At 42.8% G+C, this 24,627-nt stretch overlaps 1 protein-coding gene across 1 annotated transcript in view; it reads right to left on the reverse strand.

Annotated features, from left to right (window-relative positions):
• The window catches only part of LOC104129001 (putative threonine dehydratase), a 30,298-nt gene extending 12,014 nt beyond the window's left edge, over positions 1-18,284 (reverse strand). Inside the window, exons 1-6 of the mRNA XM_035897265.1 lie at positions 18,151-18,284; positions 14,002-14,028; positions 10,418-10,760; positions 5,744-5,860; positions 4,584-4,825; positions 181-346 (exon numbers count right to left, since the gene is read on the reverse strand). Coding sequence (XP_035753158.1) covers positions 181-346; positions 4,584-4,825; positions 5,744-5,860; positions 10,418-10,760; positions 14,002-14,028; positions 18,151-18,284 — 1,029 coding nt within the window. The remainder of the gene's footprint in view (positions 1-180; positions 347-4,583; positions 4,826-5,743; positions 5,861-10,417; positions 10,761-14,001; positions 14,029-18,150) is intronic.
• Positions 18,285-24,627: the final 6,343 nt, after the last annotated feature.

A 24,627-nucleotide genomic window follows, 5' to 3' on the forward strand; every position in this document is an offset into this window, starting at 1 on the left:
AGGCTCTTCTCCTAGGTGAAGCCACTGGGATCAGATAGTCCCTGTCCCCAGCACATGCAGTCTCTGCCAGTGCATCATGAGATACCAATGCAGTGTTATCACTAGATACCAGTGCCTTTTGAAAATAGCTGTGGCAAAAGTTGTCAAAATGCAACACTTTACAGGTGAAAGGAAACTTACAATTACAGAAATATGCGGGTTGAGGTGTTTGAGTGCAGCAGCCGACCCTGCCAGCAAGCCACAGTGGCCTCCTGCGGGAAAAATCACTGCGTCCAGCTTTGGCACCTGCTCGTACACCTCCAGCCCCACGGTCCCCAGGCCCGACAGGTAGACAGCACTGTCCTCCCTGCGGGAAGGAAGGGCACAGCTCAGCGGGGTCCACAGCTGTCAACGCAATCATAGTTCAGGCTACAACTTTGAAGATATCACTCAGCAGAAAAAGACTTATGTGAGAGTAGATCACCAGCACAACGAGGGGCAGAGGCGATACAACAGGACACCGCCACCAGAGAGACCATTGCCTGCTGTTACCTACTGGGAGAAAACCTGTGCTGTTGACAAACCCCTCAAACAGCCTTGGGGCTGAAGAGAACTTATCTCTGTTGTTACCAGTATCAGATGTTTACGGAGCTGGTGGGACAGAAGCCATGTTTCCACTGCCATCACTTCCCATAAATTTTAAACGCTGCGGTCCAAACTAAAAGCAAAGCCTCAAAAGGAAATCTCCTTCTCTTTATTTATAAGTGGAATTTAGTGTTTGTGATAAATGGGAATTTTTGTGAAATTTAAGCACTGCTTTCAACCTCACAAATACCAAACAGATTGCTACAGAGTTAAGTCTTTCCACAATCCAGGGCCAATATCTGATACCTTCACATTGCTCTGGAAGACTCTGGAAGGGTAAGAGAAGCATTCAGTCGTGCCAAAATACTCACTGGTAAAACACTTTCAGGCAAAATTTCATATAATGAGCAGAATAGGGACAAACAGAGTCAAAAGATTGAAGAAAAATCCACTGCACAGTCACACAGTTGACTTGGATCTATTTCTAAAAGCTGTTTTGCATTTTATTTAAAAGTTAATGTAGAATGATATATGAACAAAAAAAATACAAGACCTCTGTATGCCTGTATGCTATGGTTTTTTTTCTGGCAAACAGATAAGTAAATAGGATTATAGACCCAATGGCTTCACTTGATTCGCTTGAGCCAGGACGTTCGGGTACAAGGAAGCTCTGCTTTTGTTACTGTTCGACGTGCGCAGAGAGGCTCAGCACAGGAGCACAGAGTGCCTGCAAGGTGGAGGCCAAGGCCCTCTTGGGAGGTCACCTCACACATATGGCAAAGCACAGCAGATTCCTCAGGGGGAGGGTCTGTTTGGCTGTACACGAAAGGATGGGATGAATGAACTTTCACTCCTGTAGCACAGCTAAAGATGAAGGCAAGAAATCATAATGAGATGGGTAACTGAACCCTTGAATTTATTGTCTTTATCAAGATACAGAATGAGGTCTCTCCTCCCTCTTCTATGTGGCAAAATATATCACTGGTCTCCTGAAGAATTCTTCTGAAGCCTTATTCGCAAATAACATTCAGAAATGAGTTTGTGGAGTTACCCCTGCCATGGTTACATGGGAATCCATGGGGACCTGCAAAAATGACTGTGGACCTGGGATATTCAATTTATGAGTAAAAGTTCTGTAACAACTGAAAATTCTGGCCAAAGGAGACTGCTCTGGGCATGGAGATTTACTAGCAGTTTGATTGAATGTTTCAGATAATCACGTTTTCCTTGCTAACATCTAGTTAGAACACCAGTTCACTGATCAGCCTTCAGCTTTTTATAATAAAATGGGTTATTCTTTTTTCACTGCGATTGATTATTTTTGCTTTGTGAAAGAAAACACATTTCTTCCAGTACCATATGCCATTGAAGGAAAATCAAGGAAAAGGTCAGATAAATCTAAAGACTGTAGATTTACACAAGCATTTTTGAGCCAGAGCTAGAAATTTGGCTGTTTGCCTTCTGAAATGTGTGATACACCAGCAATCAAAGAGGGGCTGTCAGGCTTCAGTTTCCCAATGGAATTCTGACGTGGCAGCTAGCAGGCCCTGTTCCCCTCTGTTCCCCAAATAAAGGGCTCAAAAGCTGTCGGCTGGCCTTCCTGGAGTAAGAGACTAACCAGATTACAAATGACCAAGGGTCAGGTCTGATCCGTATTTGGATGTAGAGATACACAAGAAAAAAAATGGGCTCTCAAGGAAGGAAGGAAGGAAGGTGTGTAATTCAACTGTAGCACTCTTACCTCTCTGATTCACAAATCAATCTTTCTCACATCATCCCACAGGTACCATATTACTTACTGGCAATATTCACATTGCATTTATAATGAGGGCCTGAACATCTATAGTTATTAAAAATCCCATGTTACCTAAGCAGCAATTAGGTAGACTTAATGATTGAATTCCAACTTGAAAAATCACATTTCCTTCCTGGAGTTTCACAGGAAGTTGCAGTTGGATAAAAAGTGTCCTTCTTTTAATTGAACTCTTGCATGATCATTTTCATAACACAGTACTTTAATTGCACTCAAGAAATGGGAAGAACTGGCATTGACACACCCAGTTACGGGACATTACCCGTGCAGGTGAAACCAAAGCAAGTCACGTAATGCCTACTTCAGGAAGGAAAGAAGGAATCATTGGTTAAGGAGATCCAGAGATCAAATTGCTAGGGATTTTATGCAAGCTAGAATTAAACTGAAATACGATGACATTTCAGAAGTTCCATTCTGTTTTACAGGCAGCTTTGGTGAGTGATGATGAATGTGTCAGACACACATTGAAGAAGACTGGCTGTCCATGTACACATACATCTCGCCGGGAAAGCTCTCTCAGTCCACGCCTAATCTCAAGTGTTTCAGGCATCCTGTTATGAAAAGGCTCAGAACTGTAGTGGTGGGTTTGGGGGGGGTGTTTTCTATTTTTTTTTCTATTTTTTTTTTTTCTCCAGAGTGTGAAAAGTTGCATCTGCGAGGTTTTAATTAAACATAACAACAGATTGAATAATTCTGTCTTGTGTTACTTGCAACATGAAAGCTGAAATTAATCAGAGTGCTTTGATATTATTAATGGTAACGTGTACATCTAGAGTTCCTCAATGCTAGATGCTGAAGTCCTTCACATGCATTGTCCCTGGAGCTTCGAGAACCTGGAGAATATTTACCTTATGTAACATAAATAATTACCTGGGGAGGAGGGGAAGATTAAATGTGCAATTACAATAAAATAATCTAGTTCTTACGTGCAAATGTGATAGCTGATGCAAGCCACTTGAGAGTTAACACATCGACTGAAAAATGGCTGACAGAACTCTGGAAATCACAAAGTTACGGAAAGCTGTCGTTTTCAAAGAGAGCCCATGCGTCTCTCTTTAAAGGGGTTTAAAATTCAGTGGGATCTAGGGCACCTCATTCCCTTAGATTTCTTTGAAATTCTCAGTCTGGGCCAAGGTTGGGCCCACAGTGACACACAAGGGACACCAACCAGCCCCGTGGGTCACTTGCTGCCGGCAGAGCTAACAGTGCAGTTGAAGAGTACAGTTTTTAATATTACCTTCCTGATAAACCAACTGGGAAAGAAGGGAGGACTTCCTCCACTCTGCTGCTTCTGGGATCCTCTCTCCAAGCACCATTACTCGTTATTGCTCTGTTTAACGCAGTAGCGCCCGGGAGCCAAAGGGGAATGGGCACTCACTGCGGTGGGTGCTGTACAAACACAAAGTGGTCGATGAAGCCTGCACAGAGCTGGCGATGGGGAGGGAGAATAAAATTCCAACTCAGTGCCCCAGAGGGACCACTGGCTACCGCATGTTAATGATTCACTCCTCTGCGCTTTTGGAAATATTACTTGAAAAAAGGTAAGAAAAGAAAAGGAAGGGAAAGGCAAAAGGGACTGCAGAGAGAAAAATAAATAAAAGGCAAAATTGATCAGTTCTAAATATGTTTACCTGTCTTATCTTACTCTAATCATGTTTTTATTAGATTTGGCTTGTTCAGTGACCTCAAATAGTTCCAACTTAAATGTATACTCATCCTTAGCTAATTTAAATGGATGTGCGAAGTAGCCTCATAGTCGTCTTTTTTCAAGGCAGAATCCCAGTTTTGTCACTCACACCAGATAGGTGAGAATTTTACAGTATTAACCTCTTGCTCTACACTGTGCCACTGAAGATTAGCTTTTACCCAACTTACTCCAAACAGACAGATCAAAAATGAATGCTAGCCTTAATGCTTTCTGACAGGGTTCATCAAGAGTTAACATATATCCATTATCATATTAGCCCACCTAATTCCTAATCAAAATGTTTGCCTAATTTGGGAGAAGAGTGTTTCATTTTGGTTTCCATCCCTAACAGCTGCAGAAAGGTTCATGACCTGTGCCTGGGAATATGTAACTGTCCGTACTCTAGGTAACGGGAACATTTTTATGACCTATGATCAAATTTTAATGAAACAAATTGTTTTTACAGAGCTGTGCGAGTATCTAATCTAATCTTTCTAATCAGCCTGACTTTACACTTACTCTTCAAGGTAGAGGTAACCGTTCTCCTGTGCCAACCTTCTTGCGTGTGTCTGGGAATCCTTAGCTGTAGTGCCATAGGATATAACCATGGCACCGTACTCACGGCACATTTTCACTCTGGCCGGGGACGTGCTGGTTGACATGATGACAAACACTGGAATACGGAGCTCTGAGGCGTGGTAAGCAACAGCCATGGAAAAGTTACTGTCCGCAGCCACGATCACCCCCTTTCTTTGCTGATCCTAAAAAACAGGGTTGCTTATTGCACATTATGTACTGTCACAAAGTTGTCCCGTATGATCCTGGATCATTCTAATCATCTGACGTCCTTCTTTTCCTGTACCAGTTGATCGTGTTATGATATCATGATACAGTATACGCATGTCTGGTGTGATCTCAGGACTTAGACACAGAGCTAAGACAGCACAAGGTCAATCCCTGTCCCTGCACTCCTCTGGTTTCAATTCTTGTTCCATTGGAATTAGCTGCAAAATTCCAGCTGATCCCAGAAGAGCCGATATCTGACCCCTCAGAGCTGATATCACGTCCCTCTTCGCTGCCTGCGTGAAATTATTTCATTTCAGGTTTCCCTTTAATAGAAGGATTTATTCATATTACAAAAGTGCAGGAATAACCTCTGTTCCTGGGCTGCTCTATCACGCTAATTATAATTATTATTGCTGCAGACACTCAATAACCTCCTACGACAAGTGACAAACAAGCTATTAATGTAATGATACTGAAATTCATTACAAAATCAATTGGTGCTTTTCTCATCTCATTCAACAGATCCTTCTCACCACCCATTGCAACTCAATTTCATCATCACTTAGAGTTTGGTGGTTTCAACACACCAGAACCATAGTACGTATACAAACACTTTCACCTAAATGCCACAGAAAATGCCGATGTTTACATTTTGTGAATTTTTCTTTCAAATATTTTTAAGCATTTCACCAGCAGATCAGCCAAGCATAAATAAAGTAGTATTTTACATTCAGATACTTGCAGGCCCATCTATGTTGTTCAGCACAATGGTTCAAAGGGCAAGGAACACTGCAATTCCATGGGCATTACAGGTAAAATTATCTTTAATTTTGCTCTCTTTTTGTGAAGCAGAACTATTCTCTTTGCTTTTGAACACTGACATTTTGTTATACCTGAGGCAATGATGTCAGAAGGTAAAGTACACCTCGTTCCTTCACAGATCCCGTGTACTGGAGGAACTCTTTCTTCAGGTAGATGTCCATTCCATACTGCTTGGATAGCCTAGAATACTGGTGGATAGAGGTGTTATTATGGGGATGTATCTAAAATTAAGAAAAATCTTCCATGCCCCATCAGCTCCCTGGTGAGGCATGCATTCAACTATTAAGTATGAGCTCTAAAAAGTAAATTTCATAATCTGTTTCTTTAGAAAAATATGATAGCATGTTATTACCTACCAGATTCTTCTGGTTTATGAAAGTAATTTTCAAACTTAGAGCAGTGAAATATGTAGCCCATGCCATTATGAATTCTGAAAATAGCACTTTTTTTGGTCTTACTGTTCAAATACAGATATTAAAATATGTTTTTTCAATTATTTCAAAAATCGCCCTATGGTCTGACATTTTAGCACTTGCCAGAACTGGATATTGAATACCCCAAAAAATAAAGGTCATGTCCTAATAGGTACAAAAGCAGTTAGAAAATTCCTCCTTGAGTCCCATTATGACTCTGCTATGGTTTCTGCCACTGATTCACTACTGAATGTTGTCCATTTTGCATCCTAAGGCCACTCCAACATTAGTAAAGACATTTCTTATTTGAAGAATGACGGAAATAATAAAAAATATTTCCCAGGATGGCAAGCGTAAGCAGCAGTTGTTTGAAAATGCTCAGTGTTTGGACAGAAAGGATCCCTGAGCTGAGAGGAATTAGCAAGCACAGTACATGCAGTGTCCAAGTGCATGGGGTTTTTTAACAGCAAACTTTTATCAATTTTTATAGTAAGACATGCAAGACAGCAGGTATCCCCATATTAACTTCCTATTACCATATTATCTAAAACAAGAGTTTTAAACAAGATAACTTATGAATAGAGGTGCAGTAAGCCTGTGGGTTCCAGTTCCACAGACTTACTGCGTCTGTATTTCGTAACTGGCTCTGTTTCTTCCATTGGCTGCCAAAGCAAAGGAGGACCTGGGGATTTAGGGGATCAAGCCCTCATTTATGGTAAATCACAAAGAGATATAGATTAAAAGACAGCATGACAATATCCTTTAAATATTTATCTCAAAAAGTATCTGGCAGTGTCATGCACGTGGTGTATATAGCGTACATAGTAATATGCACCGACATTTTTCAGACTGTGGGACTTTCAAAGTAAATTTATATAATAAACTAAATGCTGAAATAATAGATACTTGCTCTAAGGTATACAATTAAACTAAACCTTTCAGAGGAGTGTTTCAAGGCTTTTTAGGGGATTTACAAGCATATGGTCAGCTCCTCACCCATAGGTGGGGCCAGATTCTCTGTTTTGCTTCTGAAAATCCTGCAATAGGAGCTACCACTTGCTGCTCCTTGGCAAATCTGGCTGCAGAACTGAAAGAATGGAAAGTGCTTAGTGCACTAATAGGATAATAGCCTCTATCCTAAACAGCCTAATCTATGGAAAATGCCTATGCAAAATAGAACACTAGGCAAGACACGCTACTTTACTGCTTCTTCACATACCATACTAGTGCTATCATTTTTGGTTTTGTAGAGAATCTTGGATTCTAGAGTGAGCAACAAGAAAAAGGATTTAAGGAGATGAATCCTGTGACTTTATAAGCTGCTATAAGTCTCCTACGTTTATGTATAGGTATCATTAAGTCACTCTTTACCACAGAGGTGGTGTGCTTCAGATTATTATTATTTTTCTTTCCTTTTGATACTCAATAGTTTAAGTCCTTAGGTTATCCTTTTCTGCTTCCTTTAACTGAGGCTTTTTTTCATGTAGCCTAAATATAGCAGTTACTTCTAACAAAGGAGGTGTCAGTGCTATTTTCAGTTGTACGTGACCTTGTAAGACTCATTGAACCAGCCTGCAAGTTTTCCCCTTTTGTCACCATGATCTTGTCTAAGGACTACGGATACGGTGTCTAACCAACAGCACACAGCACAGCTTCCATTTGGCACCCACAAAGCTAACACAAAACAACCTTTAAAGTTCCTGCATCAGTAACCAAACCAAGTGCGCAATTTAATGTAAATTTTGTGTTTTCCTATACTCACTACCGCTGTAACAGCTGTTACAATCATTCATGGCACCGTATCTCAGCTCCTGGCAAACACCTGCATAAGGATCCAGGACGCTCCATCTGTGGTCTTACCTGCAGATTAGGAATCACCCTGCAAAGTGTTTCTCCATTCAATTAACTGAGTGGGTTATAGTCACGCTCACTTGAGCAAATGTCTCGGAAACAGATGTCTCTGAAAGGGGCTCTTACCTCTCAGCAACGAGTTAAATCAAAGGTTATCTGTGTTTTTCCTGACACCACTCCGTGCTTTCAACAGTTTCCTTTTGAATCAGTGCATGAAACTTATACTAGTGACTTCTGTGGGAACATTGCTTTGAATAGCAACAGTCATGGGCTATTTTCACACTAAAACAAGTGGGGATATAGGTTTTCCACTATTCTGATCATGCAAAAAGCATAGTCCATAAAAACGGACTAAAGAAAGTTAGCCTGTTTAGCTTGGCACAGTAAATGCAGAAAGGGGATAAAACCACGTTGCATAAATCTGCCAGGGACACCCAAGCGAAAAGAACTATTTACATTGAGGGGCAAAGCTGCCTGAGAACAAATGGCGTGAACTGGCCAAAGAGACCTTAACTACTTGTGAGCAGGAGCACGATCAGTTTACAAAAAGTTTTGCGTTACACAGATTCCTGGGGGAGCAGCAGATGGGCTCAGTGGCGCAGTCTCGCCTTTTCCTGCATTAGGATGTGTTGAGAGCGAGGCCGTGGCGCAGGGGATGGGGCTGAGAGAGACTTTATTTGTTTGGCAGAAGCGCACAACGCCTTGAGCTGCAGGGAAGGGGTGACCTAGGCTATCAAAGGGTACGGAGCTAGCTAGTTCTGATTTCCAAATTAAGCCCTCTTCCTGCCCACAGACCTATCTAGATTAAACCCTTCTAACAACTATGACCAGAGTTAGAGAGAAGTGCAGTGCTCACTACCTGCAATATAAATGCAAATCTTCTCTTCCTGGGCCAGACTGTCCACAAAAGCAGAAGACTGACGCTTCCACCTAGAGCACTGACTCTGCTCTCAAGAGTGACAGTCTGAGAGTTCGGGTGACAAATGATGCAATGCGCAGAGTATGGCACGCTCCCCCTGTTTGCCCAGGCTCTGGCCCCCACCCACCCATGCTGCACACGTGTTTGCTCACTCCCCCTGCCACCATCCCGAACAAGCCAACTTTTCCACTCTGAAAGGAAATCCAAGTACAGCTGGCAGGGTGGTTTACCCATAAGTCACGCTGAACAGGCAGTACGTGAATGCAAAATGCACCCAGGTTGACTCCCTGCACTCTGACCAATGGTACCCTGCAAGTTTTTTGTGCCACCCTACAGCCCCAAATGGTCTTGTATCATGCCCTTTGCTACAAGACACACTTCTTCAGTAGTATGCTACAAAAAACCCACAGCTATCCTTATTTTGGGTACTCTAAGCTAAAAAAACCCCACCAAAAGTAATTAAGATGTCTCTGGATCAGCAGGTACCATCTGGGAACCAGGAGAACTGCTGCACCTTGCAGACCCAACCACTTTGCTCCAGGGACTGTTAACCGGTGAGGATGGCGGGGTGCCCCAGGCCAGCAACAGGGAGGGGTTCATCAGGAGACAGATTTGGAGCTGCTGCTAAGAATTGCCATTTGGCAAAGACACTCTTTTCTTCTTCACCAAAAGGGTCGTCAGGCTCTGGAATGGGCTGCCCAGGGAGGTGGTAGAGTCCTCATCCCTGGATGTATCTAAAAGAAGGATAGATGAGGTGCTTAGGGACATGGTTTAGTGGTGGGATGGCAGGGTTAGGTTAAAGGTTGGACTCGATGATCTCAAAGGTCTTTTCCAACCAAAGTGATTCTATGATTCTATGATTCACCCACTGCAGGGCAAAGAGGAGATTAGCCACAGTGTCTCCAATAGCCTTCATGAAGAGTCCCCAATAGTAGAAATACACTGCAAATTAAATAGCTTGCCATGGTACTTCTCTTACGCTTTAGCAAATGTTGTGCATTTATGGGAGTTTCTCAGTCATTTTCACACCTAGGCTGATCGATAGGTGCGTATGTTTGTGTGTGTATTATCTTAATGTCCTTGTTTTGTTGAAGATGCACGTGGCAGAACCACCTGGTTACAGAACTTATCCAGCTTTGCCAGGTTGGCCAGGCTAGGAAGGAAAATCTGTACCTTCAAACTCTCCAAATCTGAGGGTTAGTTCCAAACCAGACCCTCCCACAAGACTGCTTACCCAAACACTGACAGTCCACCATCTCCAACTCAGGTTCCTTGTAGCGAGAGTTTTTCACCCGGAACATAATACCACAGTGATTAAGTCTATGCCTAAAGTGGTTTATCCTTTGTTTACAGGTCACTGCAATCTTTGAGGACTTAGGTTAGTGTAAATAGGTAAGAAGAAAATGCTAATTGAGAGTTAACAACAACTAATATGTACATGAGTCATCCTACACAGATCTATCTGCTGCAATTCACACATACTTTTCGTTCATTTCTGATCAACTTTTATAAAGAAAATAAAAGAAATACTGAGAGAATGCAAAGCCATATAAACTCCCTACCATGCAGGGGGTTTTCTGAACACCGCACTGGATTTTGAAAGCTGCTGCACTAATATCTTCAAATCGAATCAGCTTGTTATAGCTTGACAGGCTGGTCCTACTGCTTGACTGAGGGATGCGGGAAACGGCATCCCTAAGTAACTCCTCATTACGGCTCACTATCTTCATTTCCCAGGTCTTCACATCCCCGTTCAGGTAATCCTCCTCACCAAAATCTTTCAGTCTCTCAGGGTTGATAGAGGGTGGCTTCTGCCCAATAAGGCCATTTCTTATCGGCCCATCCTTACAACCGTGAAGATCACAAAGTGCTGGGGCATCTTGTTTCTTTATTTTATTGTCATCCCTAAAAACAAATAGAAGAAACCTGTTAGGAAAGCTTGGATGATTAAAGGCTTGACATTTAGCATTTAAGAAGGATGCACATCTCAGTTGCTCTTTTGCAAGCCTCAAACAGGCAGACTGAATTATTGCTGTCATATTACCTTATCTTGTCGGTGGATTGAAAGTTAGTGTAACCAGCCAGCTTTCAGAAAAGCCACACGTAACCTGGCATGTGGACAAACTGGGAAACTGTCATACCCAAGAAAATAAGAACGATATAATCCATGATGTCTGGGCAGCCAGACCTTCTTCAGTACTCAGTCTCAATCTGCCCCGATCCCAGTTCAGTGCTTCCAGAAATTTTGGAACAACTGGGATTGTATTTGCTGCATGCAATTCCATGCTTTTCAAAAAAGGCAAATAGCTGCTGCAGAGCATTCCCTGATACTATGACCAGCAGTAACAAACGTCATCACACTGTACGCAAGAGGTCTGCTTCTCTGCTCTTGCATACTTGCAGAGCCTACTCTTGACAGTTGTCAGCTGCCTCGTGATGGGAAGGAAATTACTTTGATAAGGAGTAACAATTATATCCTACTACAGAGCTATAGAACTAGGTCTCCTGATCCAAGTTATTGCTTCATAGATAAAAACAACTGTAGAGAAGATGACACAGTGATGCCACACAGACCTCCTTCCCCAAGAAACTTTGGAGAGACAACACTGCTACAAAAATTTGCCGATTTTCCTCACCTTCAACTGCCTTTCTCTATGGTCTACAGTGTTCAGGAGTTCACAAGGGATAAATACACTGTAGTGCAGGAGTTTTCAGCCCTACTAACAAATAAATGCAAAACTTCTAGGAACTCCAAGAATTTGGAGAGTAATGTGGGGAAAAAGGAACATTCAGCAGAAGACGGTGATTTGGAAAAGAGCTATGATTACACAGATGGTATAAGACCCTCCACATGAATGACTCAATACTAATCTATTTGGAAGAAAGGGTTTTCTAAAAAACATACATGTTAAATTATGTCAGAGATTTCAGCATCATCTCAAAAAAAAATAAATTTGCCATTTTCATAAATAATTTGGATTTAAGTTACACCCAGCAGGGCTGGGTAAAGCGAATGTTGCCCTAGTTTTGCAGCAGGGATCAGCACTGTAATATGCATTGTAATAATTTCAAAAAAGAATTTTAAAGCATTTAGAAACAGCTGCTTTTTGAGCAATTGTCCCACTTTTGGCAGTATCATCCATTTTCTTCATGGTCCCCATAATCTGTGCCTGTAGTTCTGCTTCCTATTACGCTTCCAATTGTTCCACGGAGGACTTCACATAACAATATGGGCAACATAAAAGGTTTTGTTATTTGAATCAAGTTATGTACCAGTAACATCAACCTGCATATCCTCACAGGAGACAAAAAAGGACAAATTTTGTGGCAAGGTCTTCTCTTGCCGAAGTTAATGAGATCGACATTGATTTTCTAAGATAAATAAATAAAGTATTTACCCATTTGTAACTTGTTTATGTTGAAACTTGTGGTTTAAAATATGTTCCCAATACCATATCTTAAAGCTGATACCCCCAAACAGCAGGCATTCTGCCTTCAAATTAACTAGTTTATCAAGTGGCTCTATTCCGTACTTTTCTGCATTTCTGGTCCTTTGGGGTTAGAGGGTTGGAACACTTCATAAAGATGTTAAACTTGTGGTGTTAGTTCTCATGCGTATTAGCTAGCTTAATGCAAAGATGAGAATCAGATCAGCCTGTCTCCCCGTGAACTTGTTACAGCACAGCCCCTGGCATAAACAACAGCTAATATCATCGAAGAAGCCACATCACTGTTAGGAGTTCATTCCCTACATCCCCTCAAAAAAACCCCCCAACATTTTCCATATCACAGTATCCCACAGCCACTCCAAAAAGAGAAGAACATATACATCTTATCTCTAAACATATTATCTACAATGTTCAGCAAGCATTAGCAATGAATGATATTTCTTACACTGGCAATGGCTTAAAAGGGTATACGTAGGGTAAAATACATAGGTAGATAAAAAAATTGTGATTTTTCTAGGTCAAATTTTTTTTTACTGACTGGCCTTTGAGATAGGAGATGAATTCACTCTTTTTCCTTGCATCTGTGGCAATTCACTGCAAAAAGTCTATAAAAAACCCCAGCCAAAGATGACCACAAAAAGGCTATTGATGAACTAGGATTCTGCTAGAAAGGACAAACTACAGGGAATGCCACACCACACTGGTGCCATCAACTGTTATAATCTGCAAATAGAAAGACCAAAATGGGATATGGCTTTTTGACCCTACTCTTGGCTTTCCTTTTTTTTTGGCAGAACAGAGGAGGGAAGTAAATCAGATTCTCCATCCTCGATCTGCAGCACTGCTCTCATGAACGGTGAATATCTGCTCAGGACCCTGAAGGCAACATCTTAAGACCATTGGAAAAAGTCAACCAGCCGTAAAATATGCATAGGCTTTTCAAGCTTGAGATAGGTTCAAAGCACATCTGAAACATTACCATCCCAACATTTAATATGGAAACTATCATCCATCTGCATGTGAAAGGCCAGCAGCCTCATCACCAAAGGAATGTCATGCTATTGTATATGTATGTATGGTATACATTTATTTCAGATTAGTTTTTATTCCATTCTATGTACATATTTTTCATTTACATTACCAAATGACATTTTTCCCTATTCAACCCACCCGGCTGTGCCACAGACCCACTGAGAGCTCTCAAACTCCCAAGGCAAGCACTGGGTTGAGGTCTGATGATCCCTCACAAACAGGCAACTAATAACCCTGTTTGGTCACATGCATTGATCTCCTCAAACACAGTTCGTACGCTTGGCATGGTATTACCTCAGCATGAATTTCCTTTGCAGGAACAGTCAAAGCAGGCAGCAACACATGCAAGTGCTCCCAAAAAGACAGCATGTGACTTCTCATGCGCAGTGACAAAATACGGCCCCTCTTCCAGCGATCATGCCCACCAGAGGAAAATCTCAGCCAATATAAATACAAACCCCAGCATTACAAAACATTGCTCCTTTCAAATGGATCGCTTTTCCTTTTTTGGAGTTTGTCTGGGAAAGTTTTCATAAAAAAGTCTGTTTATTTCCATCCATAAAACAAATATCCAGCTGGCAAGCTTTGTTACATGGTTATAAATCACATTTTACCTTTAAAGTGATTAGTAAAACCAAACATGAAAATAGAGTTTAAAAACCTACTTTTTCAAGAACAGCTGCTCAGCATAACTGCAAAAAATAAAAGAGAAGATCCGTATGCAGACATTCCATGAATAATTAAGGAACTGGAAAAAATATCATTTGTTTAAGCAGATAGATTTACGTGGTTTAAAGTCTCAAAGCCAATGCAAAGACAGTGTGTGCTGAAATGTACTCTTAGAATGATAATAAACAACAACTATGAATGAATAATCTTTCTGTTTCCATTTTGGTTTTTTGAATATACTGATAATTTTGATCAAGTTAAGTAGCACCGAGGAAAAAAAGTTTGAAAAATAGTAATATTAATAAACTAAGAAATTAATAAAAACAACATAAATTATTTTTTATATATAAAAATATGTATACCTAAAGACCACAACTGTTGCCTTCATTACAAGGAGAAAGAAATGCCCACACAGTTATCCTGCAGCGATGGGACAATTGCACGCCCCCATCAGATGGAGCACGTGCAGATTGCCTTCCTCAGGATCCACGCAACAGGCTGAACAGATTAAACTGATATACTGGATCTTTTCAGATTCTAAAACTGAAGGAGCAAAAGAATCTACACAGTCACAGATGTCCAGGAAATGGCAAACTGGGAAGGATTAGTCGCTCTTTCTGCCAGTATAAATGTTGGTGGAAATCATATGGAAGTATCAGAAACTGTAAAGTTCCCTTCTTACAGAAAATAATTATCTCGGAAAACTCATTGCCACAGGATGCTATGAAGGACAATGGTAAAAACGGGTTCCTAAAAAACCTGCAACTATATGGAAGTAGGTCTAATCGTGACCAGTAAACACATAATTCAAGAAGCAATCTGTGATTCAGGAAGCCCCTAAGCCCTTACTGGGCAGGCTCCACAAAAGCATATGTGAGCAAGCTTCTTAGGTGGCTTTTGTCTTTCTCCAAGCTCCTGTAACTGGCCACCATGACAGAGAAGACACAGAGACAGCTGCTCTTTGGTCTGCCCCAGCGTTGCCGTTTTGATTTGCAGACGTACCCAATGTCAGCCCTTGGCCCGTTTGGCAGCTTTTACACCTCTTACCAAACGAGTCACAACAACGTGTTTTGAGGCAGAAACGAAGTTGGAATTATGGACATACATTCCCACGTTACTGTGCTGCTTCGCAAATAGGAATTCAAGTGTCAGAAAAGGAAATAAAGAAATTTTAATATAAGACTTAAAACTCATCATTTCTTTGTCATTTCTACAGCAGTTTTTATCATCTGCATTCAGAATAATACACCCTCACCACGAAGAGGGACCAACAGTATGGAACAAGTTCTGCAGAGTATTTTAGCATCCTTATAGGTCTATGCCATGACAAGAATTCCAAACTCCAATGCCTAACTCAGACTGATCAGCAGCATAGTGCAAACTGGCAAAGCGTTAAGCTCGAATATCGCTTCAAACCACCCCAGTGAATTTGGGGCTAGCCTGCAATTTACTCAGCAGCACCCATACACACATACGCATATGTTCTCTCTATGTAGATTTTTTTATTTTATTCTTTTTTAATGTTTTGGGGGCAGGGGGTTCTTAAGCTCATATCTATATGCTGCCCTCATCTTCAGTTCTCCCTGAACACCTTCTGGAGCACACCGAGCAACAGACGTCGGTCAGATACAGTTTTAGACATACTTACCTGCTTTCTGGATAAATGGGCTCAGATCTTATGCCTGCAAGTTCATAATACTACAGCAAATGGTGATCCCTGTAAAGTCACTGCTGTCTCATTCCTCAGTGTCGAGCAGAGAGGGGTCACCTACTGGGGGGTGCAGCAGGGGGAGCAGCCTGCTGGGTTTATGACTGAGATGTGACTAGGGCTGGGGGATCTCCTCTAAAAGGAGTGAGAAAGAGGTAATCCCAGGATATGAGAGAGGACCCTGTCCCTCACCCAAATCCCTTTTTTACCCAGAACCTCCCCAGTTCCATTAATCCTTCTTACCCCATGTCCCCAGTCCTGTCTCCTCTGACCCTTTTGGATGCCTGAGCCTTCCCCACCCCTCTGATACCTTCCCTATTTGTTGCAATCCTCTTTCCCAATAGCTCCTAAACATTCCTGTTCTATCCCAAGTCCTCTTTTACTTCCTGCCCCCCCTCCCAAACACATCCAAATGCTGCAATAGCCTTTATGAAAGAGAAACGATAGAAAAATTGAGGCTTGCAGAGATGCAAATGGCAAGAAGCATCATAAGAGATGTCACCTTCACTGCTAGTAATTCTAGGTTACTGCCGAGTGTCTGAGTGTCCTCTGCAGGACTAGAGGGTGACAAGTAAACTCCCCCAGGCATGGCGAAGGAACGCGCTAGATCTCTCTTTGACAATACAGTTCAAACAGACAATACTGCACTCAGACGTGACTTTCTCAAATTACCGTTATTTTGTATAACACTGGTACTTAGAAATAGCCCTTTGAGGCTGTATCACTCCAACAAGTGGCAATTACAGGACGGGCATCGAAAACGCATCTCTGACATTCAGTTACCCAAACCCCACACAACTTGTTCCTAAATCGCGCAGGAATCACCAACATCTTCCCTGAAAGAGGAAGACAAATTCAGTAAATATTTGCTCAACTTTATTGATAGAAACTGGGGCACAGACAGATCGAGCGACTTGCCTGAGACTGCCACAGGAAGTTCGTGGCAGGGCTGCTTATCAGAGTGTCTTAAAGAGAAAGAGATCAGGGCTTAGTTATCAGCCCGTGTGACACAAACGTTAGGGTATGTATGCACTGTGCCCATCCAGCACAGATAAGTACATAGCAACCAAGCCCTGAGATTGAGCAGGCATTTATAGCTCTACTCACCATTTACAGGTCTGACAAAACTGCGTGATGTTACACCAGCAACAAATGCAAAGAAAACTCAGGCTCATGCAGGGAACAACCAAGCTGCATTATCACTTCTGATAAAACATCTCCCTACTTCCAGTAAGTCAGATTTACCAGAGCCTGAGCCTAGTTCTATATCTGCCTTCATCTGTGGTCATAATCCATCGCCAGTCTTCTGTACGAGCTACTGTAATGTCATTGCTTACTGCTGGCAACAGCAGCTGGGTCTCAGCTGCTAAATAGAAACATGAGAAAAAGTAATCTGAAAGCAAGAACTCCTTGGAAGGTCACCCTTCCTGGTTACCTCTGCTTCAACGCCTTCCAAGCGTCCCTCAAACAGCCCCATCCCACACAGCAGTTCTTACAGGACATTCATGGCTGTGAACGTCAAATGGGCACTACCAAACACTGCACACAGTTTGGCAGTTAAAACTCTTAAAATAATTAAACTTTTTTCCTCTTTAAGTTAAACGCATTCTGAGTTTAGAGGTTCTCTGGTGATTAACACATCTCCATAATTCACTTGTAATAAAGAACAAATAGCATAACCCAATGGTCCTGTGAAGAAAGGACTGGTTTAAGATTCTCAGTTCAGTGCAGAACACGCCACATCACGTGTGACTTCGGGCAAGCCGTTTTTTCAATGCAGAACTGGGATCTTGTCTTCCCCTTTGGTGTTCCATGAGGGTTTATAAACGGTATCGAGCCAACTGAAACAATTTATGTTTTAAGTATTACCAACTTCTGCAACTATTGGCGGGGTGCAGGAAATGAGAACTGCCCCTTGTTTATACCACATCTGGCAACATCAGGTGGTGATCTTGCTAGAGCTGTCCAGATAATAAAACTGGGGGAGAAAACAATTATGGAAAAGGTTAAGAGCGAGGTTGTGCAAACACAAGCATGCCGTACGGGTGCACACCCCCAGCTGGTGCTGCACAAGGGCACAAGACGTCTCCTAAATTCCATCTGCACCATCCAAGCCTGAAAACAGGAATTCAAGATGACTGTAAGCACTATAACAAAGACAACTGCAGAACACCTGTAATAACAGGACCTGATACAGGCCACCCCAAGATAAATTTTCAGCAGTCTGTCAGCCCACCTAGGGTTATTTCTAATACTGTACTCATGAAGAAATAAAAAAGCTGAACTCCACAGGCTTAAAGTATGCAAATCTCCAGTGCTTCTGTTGGATGACTCCAAGAGCAACTCATCCCCACAGAACCCTGACAGAGATTGGAAAATTACAAACAATTTCTTTTTTTTTTTTTAGAAAGTAAGGAAAGGAAAAAGAAAGTATTACCTATACAGCACAGCGACTAAATAAACAACGAGGTGAAGCAAAACTCCAACTACGACACCGTAAGGAGGCAGGAGGGGTCCAGGGGTTGTCATGTCCGTGGGCCTGGCCCTGGGTGGACCCCGAGGGCTGACCATGACCCCTGAGGGGGAGAAAGGAGCACTCTAGCTCTAAGTCAGACAGCAATATTCTCCAACCTTTGCCAGAAAGGATCGTAGTCTTCATCTTCCCTGGAGTGGTCCCTGGGGCTTCTGTTTTTTAACACCCTGGAGTAGAGAAACTGCGCTGCAAAATTCATTGTAATTCCTGGTGCAAAGCAAAGCTGGGAGGCTGTGGGCAGGGGCCACACTTGCCTGAGAGAAGTGCCAGCCCTGCAGCGCCCGGGGGGGAGCAGCGGGCGACGTGCTGGAAGCCGCTCTCCAGCGCTTGCTGGGAGAGGGAAGCGCCTTTGAGAGAGACGGCTGCTGCTATTTAAAGAGATTATTTCAGAGGCCAACCTGTCCTTGTCAATTTGAGTCAGGGCCTGGATTATGCTTGGGTGACGCTCTGTTAGCAGGACACTTGAAGCTTTAGTTACTTACTGCTTAGCTGTGGAGCATGATCCAGACCTGCCGTAGGGCCCACGGTTTGATGGCATGCGCTGGGGTAGGCAGAGGCAGCGAGAAAGGGGTGCCTTTGTGGTGGTGGAGTCACCTGTAGGGATCCTTGAAGGCAGCCCCAAGGGACACCGGTCTTCGTGACCGAGACGCCAAGGAGATAGATCACTTTGTTCTCTTGGCACAAGTCTTTGTAGCAGAAAAACAGAGATATCCAGCTCATACAGTCAGAAAAGATCATCTAGGGAAAAGACTGCAGCAACAAATATAAAAATACCTCCATCTAAATCTGTTCCTCATTGCCCTGAGAGTGCGTTAGCACAGGCAGTGCCACATTTCCAGATGCAGAACGGCTGTGCAGTGGGGATGGGAGCAGGGGGTTCTTCTGTGGTTCCTCTCCTCTGGAATACAGCCTTGATGGAGTGCATGCTACAGGCTGCTTGGGGACCGACCAGGGTCCCTTTCCAGGTATCAGTGATCCCTCAGTACCCTCTGCTTTCTGCTGATAGAGTACAAAACCTTAACCTGCAGGACAGAGAACAGGCACATCGTAAAATTCTAACCCAAGCTGTGACCTAACCCTCCCCACAGAGTACCATGAGAACTATTATAATCTGCTTTATATGGGAGAGTCAGAGCAAATGGTCACACAGTCTGCTGGGATCTCTAGGAAACTCTGAGCCATGCTGACCACCATTTTTTTCTGTTTCTCCCACCCAACCCCCTTTATCCTTTGTCCGTTTCCAGGTGGTGGATGTGCAGGTTGTAGAGGTGGCACATGTTACTCGTGGCCACAACCTAGCAGCATGCTGCTGCCAGGAGTCAAGAGACAAAAATGCTGTCGGCTGCTGCCAGCACTTGCAGCTCTAAGCCAGAGTGAAGTTCAGGCCAACTTCACCGGTGCCTTGAAGCCCAGAGTGAAGGCAGATGGAGGTATTACTTTGCTCATAACACATCTGAAGTGCAATGGTGGGCAGGCATGGGAACTTAAAAGTAGTGAAAATCGCAATGGCTAGCTTTCACGTGTCTGGGAGTCCAGACCGACGAGCTCAAGTCTCAACGTGAATCCAGCTCCCCATAAATGAGGCCCTGATCTGTGACCGGCACTTGTAGTCCACACAAAACCAGTAAAGGATTTTTGGGAATGTTTGGCCAAGCAGTTGGAAACAAATTCACCAGGTTGTTTCAGGACAGAAGTACATGAAGCACTGAGATGCTGTCCTTCTAAAATACTGCCAAACAAGCAGCCTACTAGGGAAAAAGGGTATTTGGAAATTTCTGCTGCAGATTTAGGCCCACGTCAAACAGTCGTTCAAAGCCCTGACCTAAGTGTGTGCTGGAAACGCTGACTGTGCAGTGTCTTAGAAGGTACTGCACCACTTAATTGCTGCAAGTTAACTACGACCGTTTTCTGAGCTGCTTATTTCCTTAATGAGAGATAAACGGTTAAACACACACTATTATTAGATGTGTCTTCCTTTCATTCTTGCCTGTCAAACTTCATCGTCCTTACAAGCTTCTTACGCTTTGTCCGCCACTTCAGGTATCCACCTTCCCTGTCCGTGCACACCGAGAGGATGGCGTTCAGCAGTCCCACTTTCTTTTTCTAGAGCAAGTGGATTTTGTCACCTGTCACAGACACTGATTTTTTTAGTATCTGTGTGTCTTTGACTAAGACATCTCTCTCGGTTATTACTTGAATCCTTTAAATAGCTCAGCCACCTTCATCTAGGAAGTTAATCTGGTCTCCTACTTCTTCGTAATATCCTTCTCCAGGAAATTCTTATTTATTTCCTATGACTTTACTAACGCAATTATTAGTAGGAATTGGCAGATCTGCTGCTCCTGTCCAAGAACCAGAACTCTCCAGCAGAAGGCAATACTCCAGTAAACAACATTTTTTAGGGGCAGTCTCACATTGAACTCCTTATGCGGGGGATGAACCTAAGTACCTACTTTATGCTTTTTGATTGAAGGTTGAATACACTTGAATTAGATTAACCCATAGTGTAAAAGCTATTACAAGAATGGTCTGAGGGAACTTACAGCTTTTTCCTGGTTTCCTTGCCTTTTCAGACTTTTTTTCCAAGCAGAGCGCTGTGACTGTTAGAGGAGCTTTACAGCTGGCAAGGTGGGAGCAAACAGCAAAAGTCACAGCAGCAGGGTGTCACACAGCCTCCTTCCCACTGCCACTGAGAGCATCTGCTCAGGTGTGGGGAGGGAATTCAACCCCCATTCCTTACAGTGCAGCCTACTTCATTTACATCAAAAAGCACACTGGTCATGGTAGACCAGTTATGCATGGGAACTATTTGGCTATAAAGGCTACATCCTATTAGTGCTTTCCCCAATACTGTCTTCCGTCAATCCCTTTTTCAGACCACATCCCTCCGAATCAACTGGCTGCAAGGGCTTGTTGTCAGCTGCACTTGAAATTCCCAGGATGCCCACTCTGGTTTTGCACTTTTGCACATCAGCAAAAAACTTTTCTAGCCTACCATCTTTTAATAACAGATCCTGCAAACCTTGCACATATAATCTCACTCTTGGCTCTTAGCTTTGAAAAGCCAAATGCCTCTTAGAGCTAACAGACTGAAATGCGATATTTTCATTATATTTATTCATCTTGAATAGGAGCAAGCAGACCAAAACATATGGAGAATGAACAAGTTACCTAAGTATCTAGGCATTGGTCCACCAACTGCCATAGCCTATTTGGAGAGCCGTTATCTAACTTCCAAATAAGCCAAACTCTTCAAACAGCCTCTTCCCTACTTCTCTTAAACCATGACCTGGAATAATTTAATACAGCCACTTCCAAACCTGTTCACAGTGCTTCAAAAACCCACCACAACTACCGCAGGAAGGAAAAACTACCTTTCATCTTTGACTTTTTCCTTTTATATGAAGGGGGGAAGGATAGGTAGGGTGTAATTACATTGCTGGTATGGTCAAGTGAAACCCAACACAATTGCCATGAAACTGTCAAGGACGACACTAAGTTACAGGTCTTCCCCAGATCACTTTCCCCCTCGCCCCCCTCCAAATCTAGAGTTCCTTACCTTCTTCCACCTGCTTTTTGGTGGGTCCTAAGGGAAGGAAGCCAGCATCTCAGTGCTCTGTAGCTCTCTGAAGGTTTCAGTTACATCTTCCGTGCTGCCATCACTCGCGCTTTTTGTGTTTGTGCAAGAAATTGGTATCTGCACAGCTTTAGGCGTACATAACCAAGACCTCAGTAAAACCATCCTCTCTCAGGGGCACCGTATACATCTGAAATGGCAATTAGTGAGGAGTGTTTTCACTCACATCATCATACAATGTTATTATCTTGTACTTAGATAATTTTGAGTCCAAAGAAAAAAGAAACCAAACCCACTTTAATCAAGGGGCAGAATTGAAATTCAGTGCTCATGTGCTAGTGTGTAATATCAAGGATTAGGACTGGAAAGAAGAGGAAAATCCAAGTTTCAGAGTAACAGTTTTACACTTGTCATGTCGTATATGACTGCCTGCCTTCCTCCCTCAGCCCCTGGCACAAAAGCCATTAAACGATAGCACCACGTGGAAAGTAACAGTTGCTTCTTTCTCTAGAAAACTGTCTAAACAAGGTTCTGCTGCTTTTCCCCCAAACTGAAAAATAAAATAGGACCATTTTGCCATGAAAATAGTAAACAGTGCTTCATTCTCTTGTAACCAGAGAGAACTTGGTTTGGACAGCACTGGGAAAAATAGCTATTACCATTGTAAATAAAGACTTCACTGGATTACAGGACTCGAAAGATAGTTTTGAAGGGTTAGCCAAGTTTTTCCCCACACTAAATAAAATTAATAACATTTCCAACCTCAGTGAGAACAGCATGGGTGGGAAGCAAGAGTCTACCCAAAGTGGAGAATTCTTTGCAGAATTTGGTCAGCTGCAGAAGGCGAGAGAGTGGAGGCAGCCCGCAGTTAGGCCAAGAAAAACAATAGCAATTTTTCAGAGAACAGCAAAGCAGAAAACCAAAATGATAATTTAGGCTTATGCAATGCATCAATGCAAATGTGGTGGTAAACTGCTATAATAATTAGTATGGATAAATAAATATAGACAATTCAAAAAGAATCACAATTGAAAAAGAAAAAGAAAATGAAGGAAAAAGCTTCACATTTCCTTCTAATTTAGCATACTGATTTAACTTCCATCTCAGTTTCTGCATAAATCAATATTTATAGAGCAGACCAGAGTTTCAGCCCCCAATGTTTCTATTTGTCAGATAGCAGGTGACCCAGGTAGCAAAATGTCATCTTCCCATTTGTTCTCTTTATGGAGCTGAGAAAAGACTGAGAAGGTAGATTGGAATCAGGGGAAACAGATCTAGCTTTCTCACAGTATATTTTGTGGTGGCTGAGCAAAAGAACAGGCATCAATTCAAAGAGTGCATTTGCTGGCACAAGAGGCTGGAGGGAAGCCTGGGTGTGCTTTGTGTAAGGTTACTACGTGGGACAGACTGTATCTGCTCATCAGGTAAACATTTGGGAAGTACCTCATCCTTTGTGCAAGACAACGAGCAAACTTTTGCATTGTATCTCCCCAAAACAGTATTTATGTTCATAAGCAGTCGAATTGTAAGATACTGAACCAATACATTTCAACAGCTGAGCAAAAACTGGGAACTCCAGCACAAAGCTTGTGCTTTGCTGTTACAAAAAAATGCAGACTCTCTACTTTTGAGACTAAATAACTGATAAGAACCAGCAAAAGGTTGTGCATTGCTATTTGGGATGTTTAGCTCTGTCATATCCTGCTTATCTCAATTTTGAGTTGTAGGATAACATTCTGAATACATGCAGAGGCAGTAAATTAACATTGCAGATGCATGAAAGCATCCAATAATTCATTTGAATCCACGTCACAAAATTATATTCATTAGCAAAGACTGTATCTAGATATCTTCGGGTGATATGATGAGACAAGATACCTTATGTTATCACTGACTCCAGGCTTTTTGTCCTTCTGGGCCGAAAGCGTTGGTCATGCGGTTGTGTTTGCGTTGGAGGCAAAGTACACCGGCTGAAGGCCATGCAGTGAATCCCTGAAATACGCATTGGTTTGTCTGTGCAGAGCGCGGCAACTGCGAGCGGCAGCTCCACCTTCCGCTGTTTCAGATGGCATTAGAACACCACAGCAGCGCTGTACAATTTCAAATTACTACTATAATCATTAACTTTATTTTTACTAACAAAGATCACCAAACATTCAGATGGCAAGAGAATGTGAGCTGAAATGCAATTAGCTTTTGTTTTTTCCCCACAGACTTACTCTTAAAGGCATTCTGATTTGCCGCAGTCCGTAGATGACTACAACATGATGCTTTCAGAGGCTTAAAAAGCCTTCGGAGATGTTTGGCATGTCACTGCTTGGATGTCCAACAGCAGTAAAGAACGGACAATGGTTTCTGCTGAACATAAATAGGTGCTTCGCTGCGGTGCTGCACGCCAGCCCCGCTTGGCATCGGCACTCACGTGAGCTCCTCTGCTTCCCCGCCAGCCGAAGCACAGCCAAGGTCAAGTACATAACAGTCAAGGGGCTGTACATTGGCCTAGACTCTCATTGATCTAAATCCTCTTCCCTCCCCTCCCGCTGTGTCTAATTGAAACACTGAACTCTCGGTTGCAGTTCACGCTGTGCTGGAGATCGGCTCAGCCGGGCCCCTACCCAGCCCAGCCCTCGGCTTTGTCCAGCGCCGCTGCGGGAAGAGCAAAACGAGGGAGCCACCTGTGCCAAAGACAGGCTGGGAGATGGAACGGCTCCTGGGGTAACCTGGTGGCCACACAGACAGAAGTAGGTCACCTCACCGGCCCCCTCGCTGCCGGGTGACGATTACCCACGTTAGCCAGCCTGCTC

Source organism: Egretta garzetta, unplaced genomic scaffold, assembly GCF_000687185.1.
Source record: "Egretta garzetta isolate BGI_Z169 unplaced genomic scaffold, ASM68718v1 scaffold56, whole genome shotgun sequence".
Lineage (NCBI taxonomy): Eukaryota > Metazoa > Chordata > Aves > Pelecaniformes > Ardeidae > Egretta > Egretta garzetta.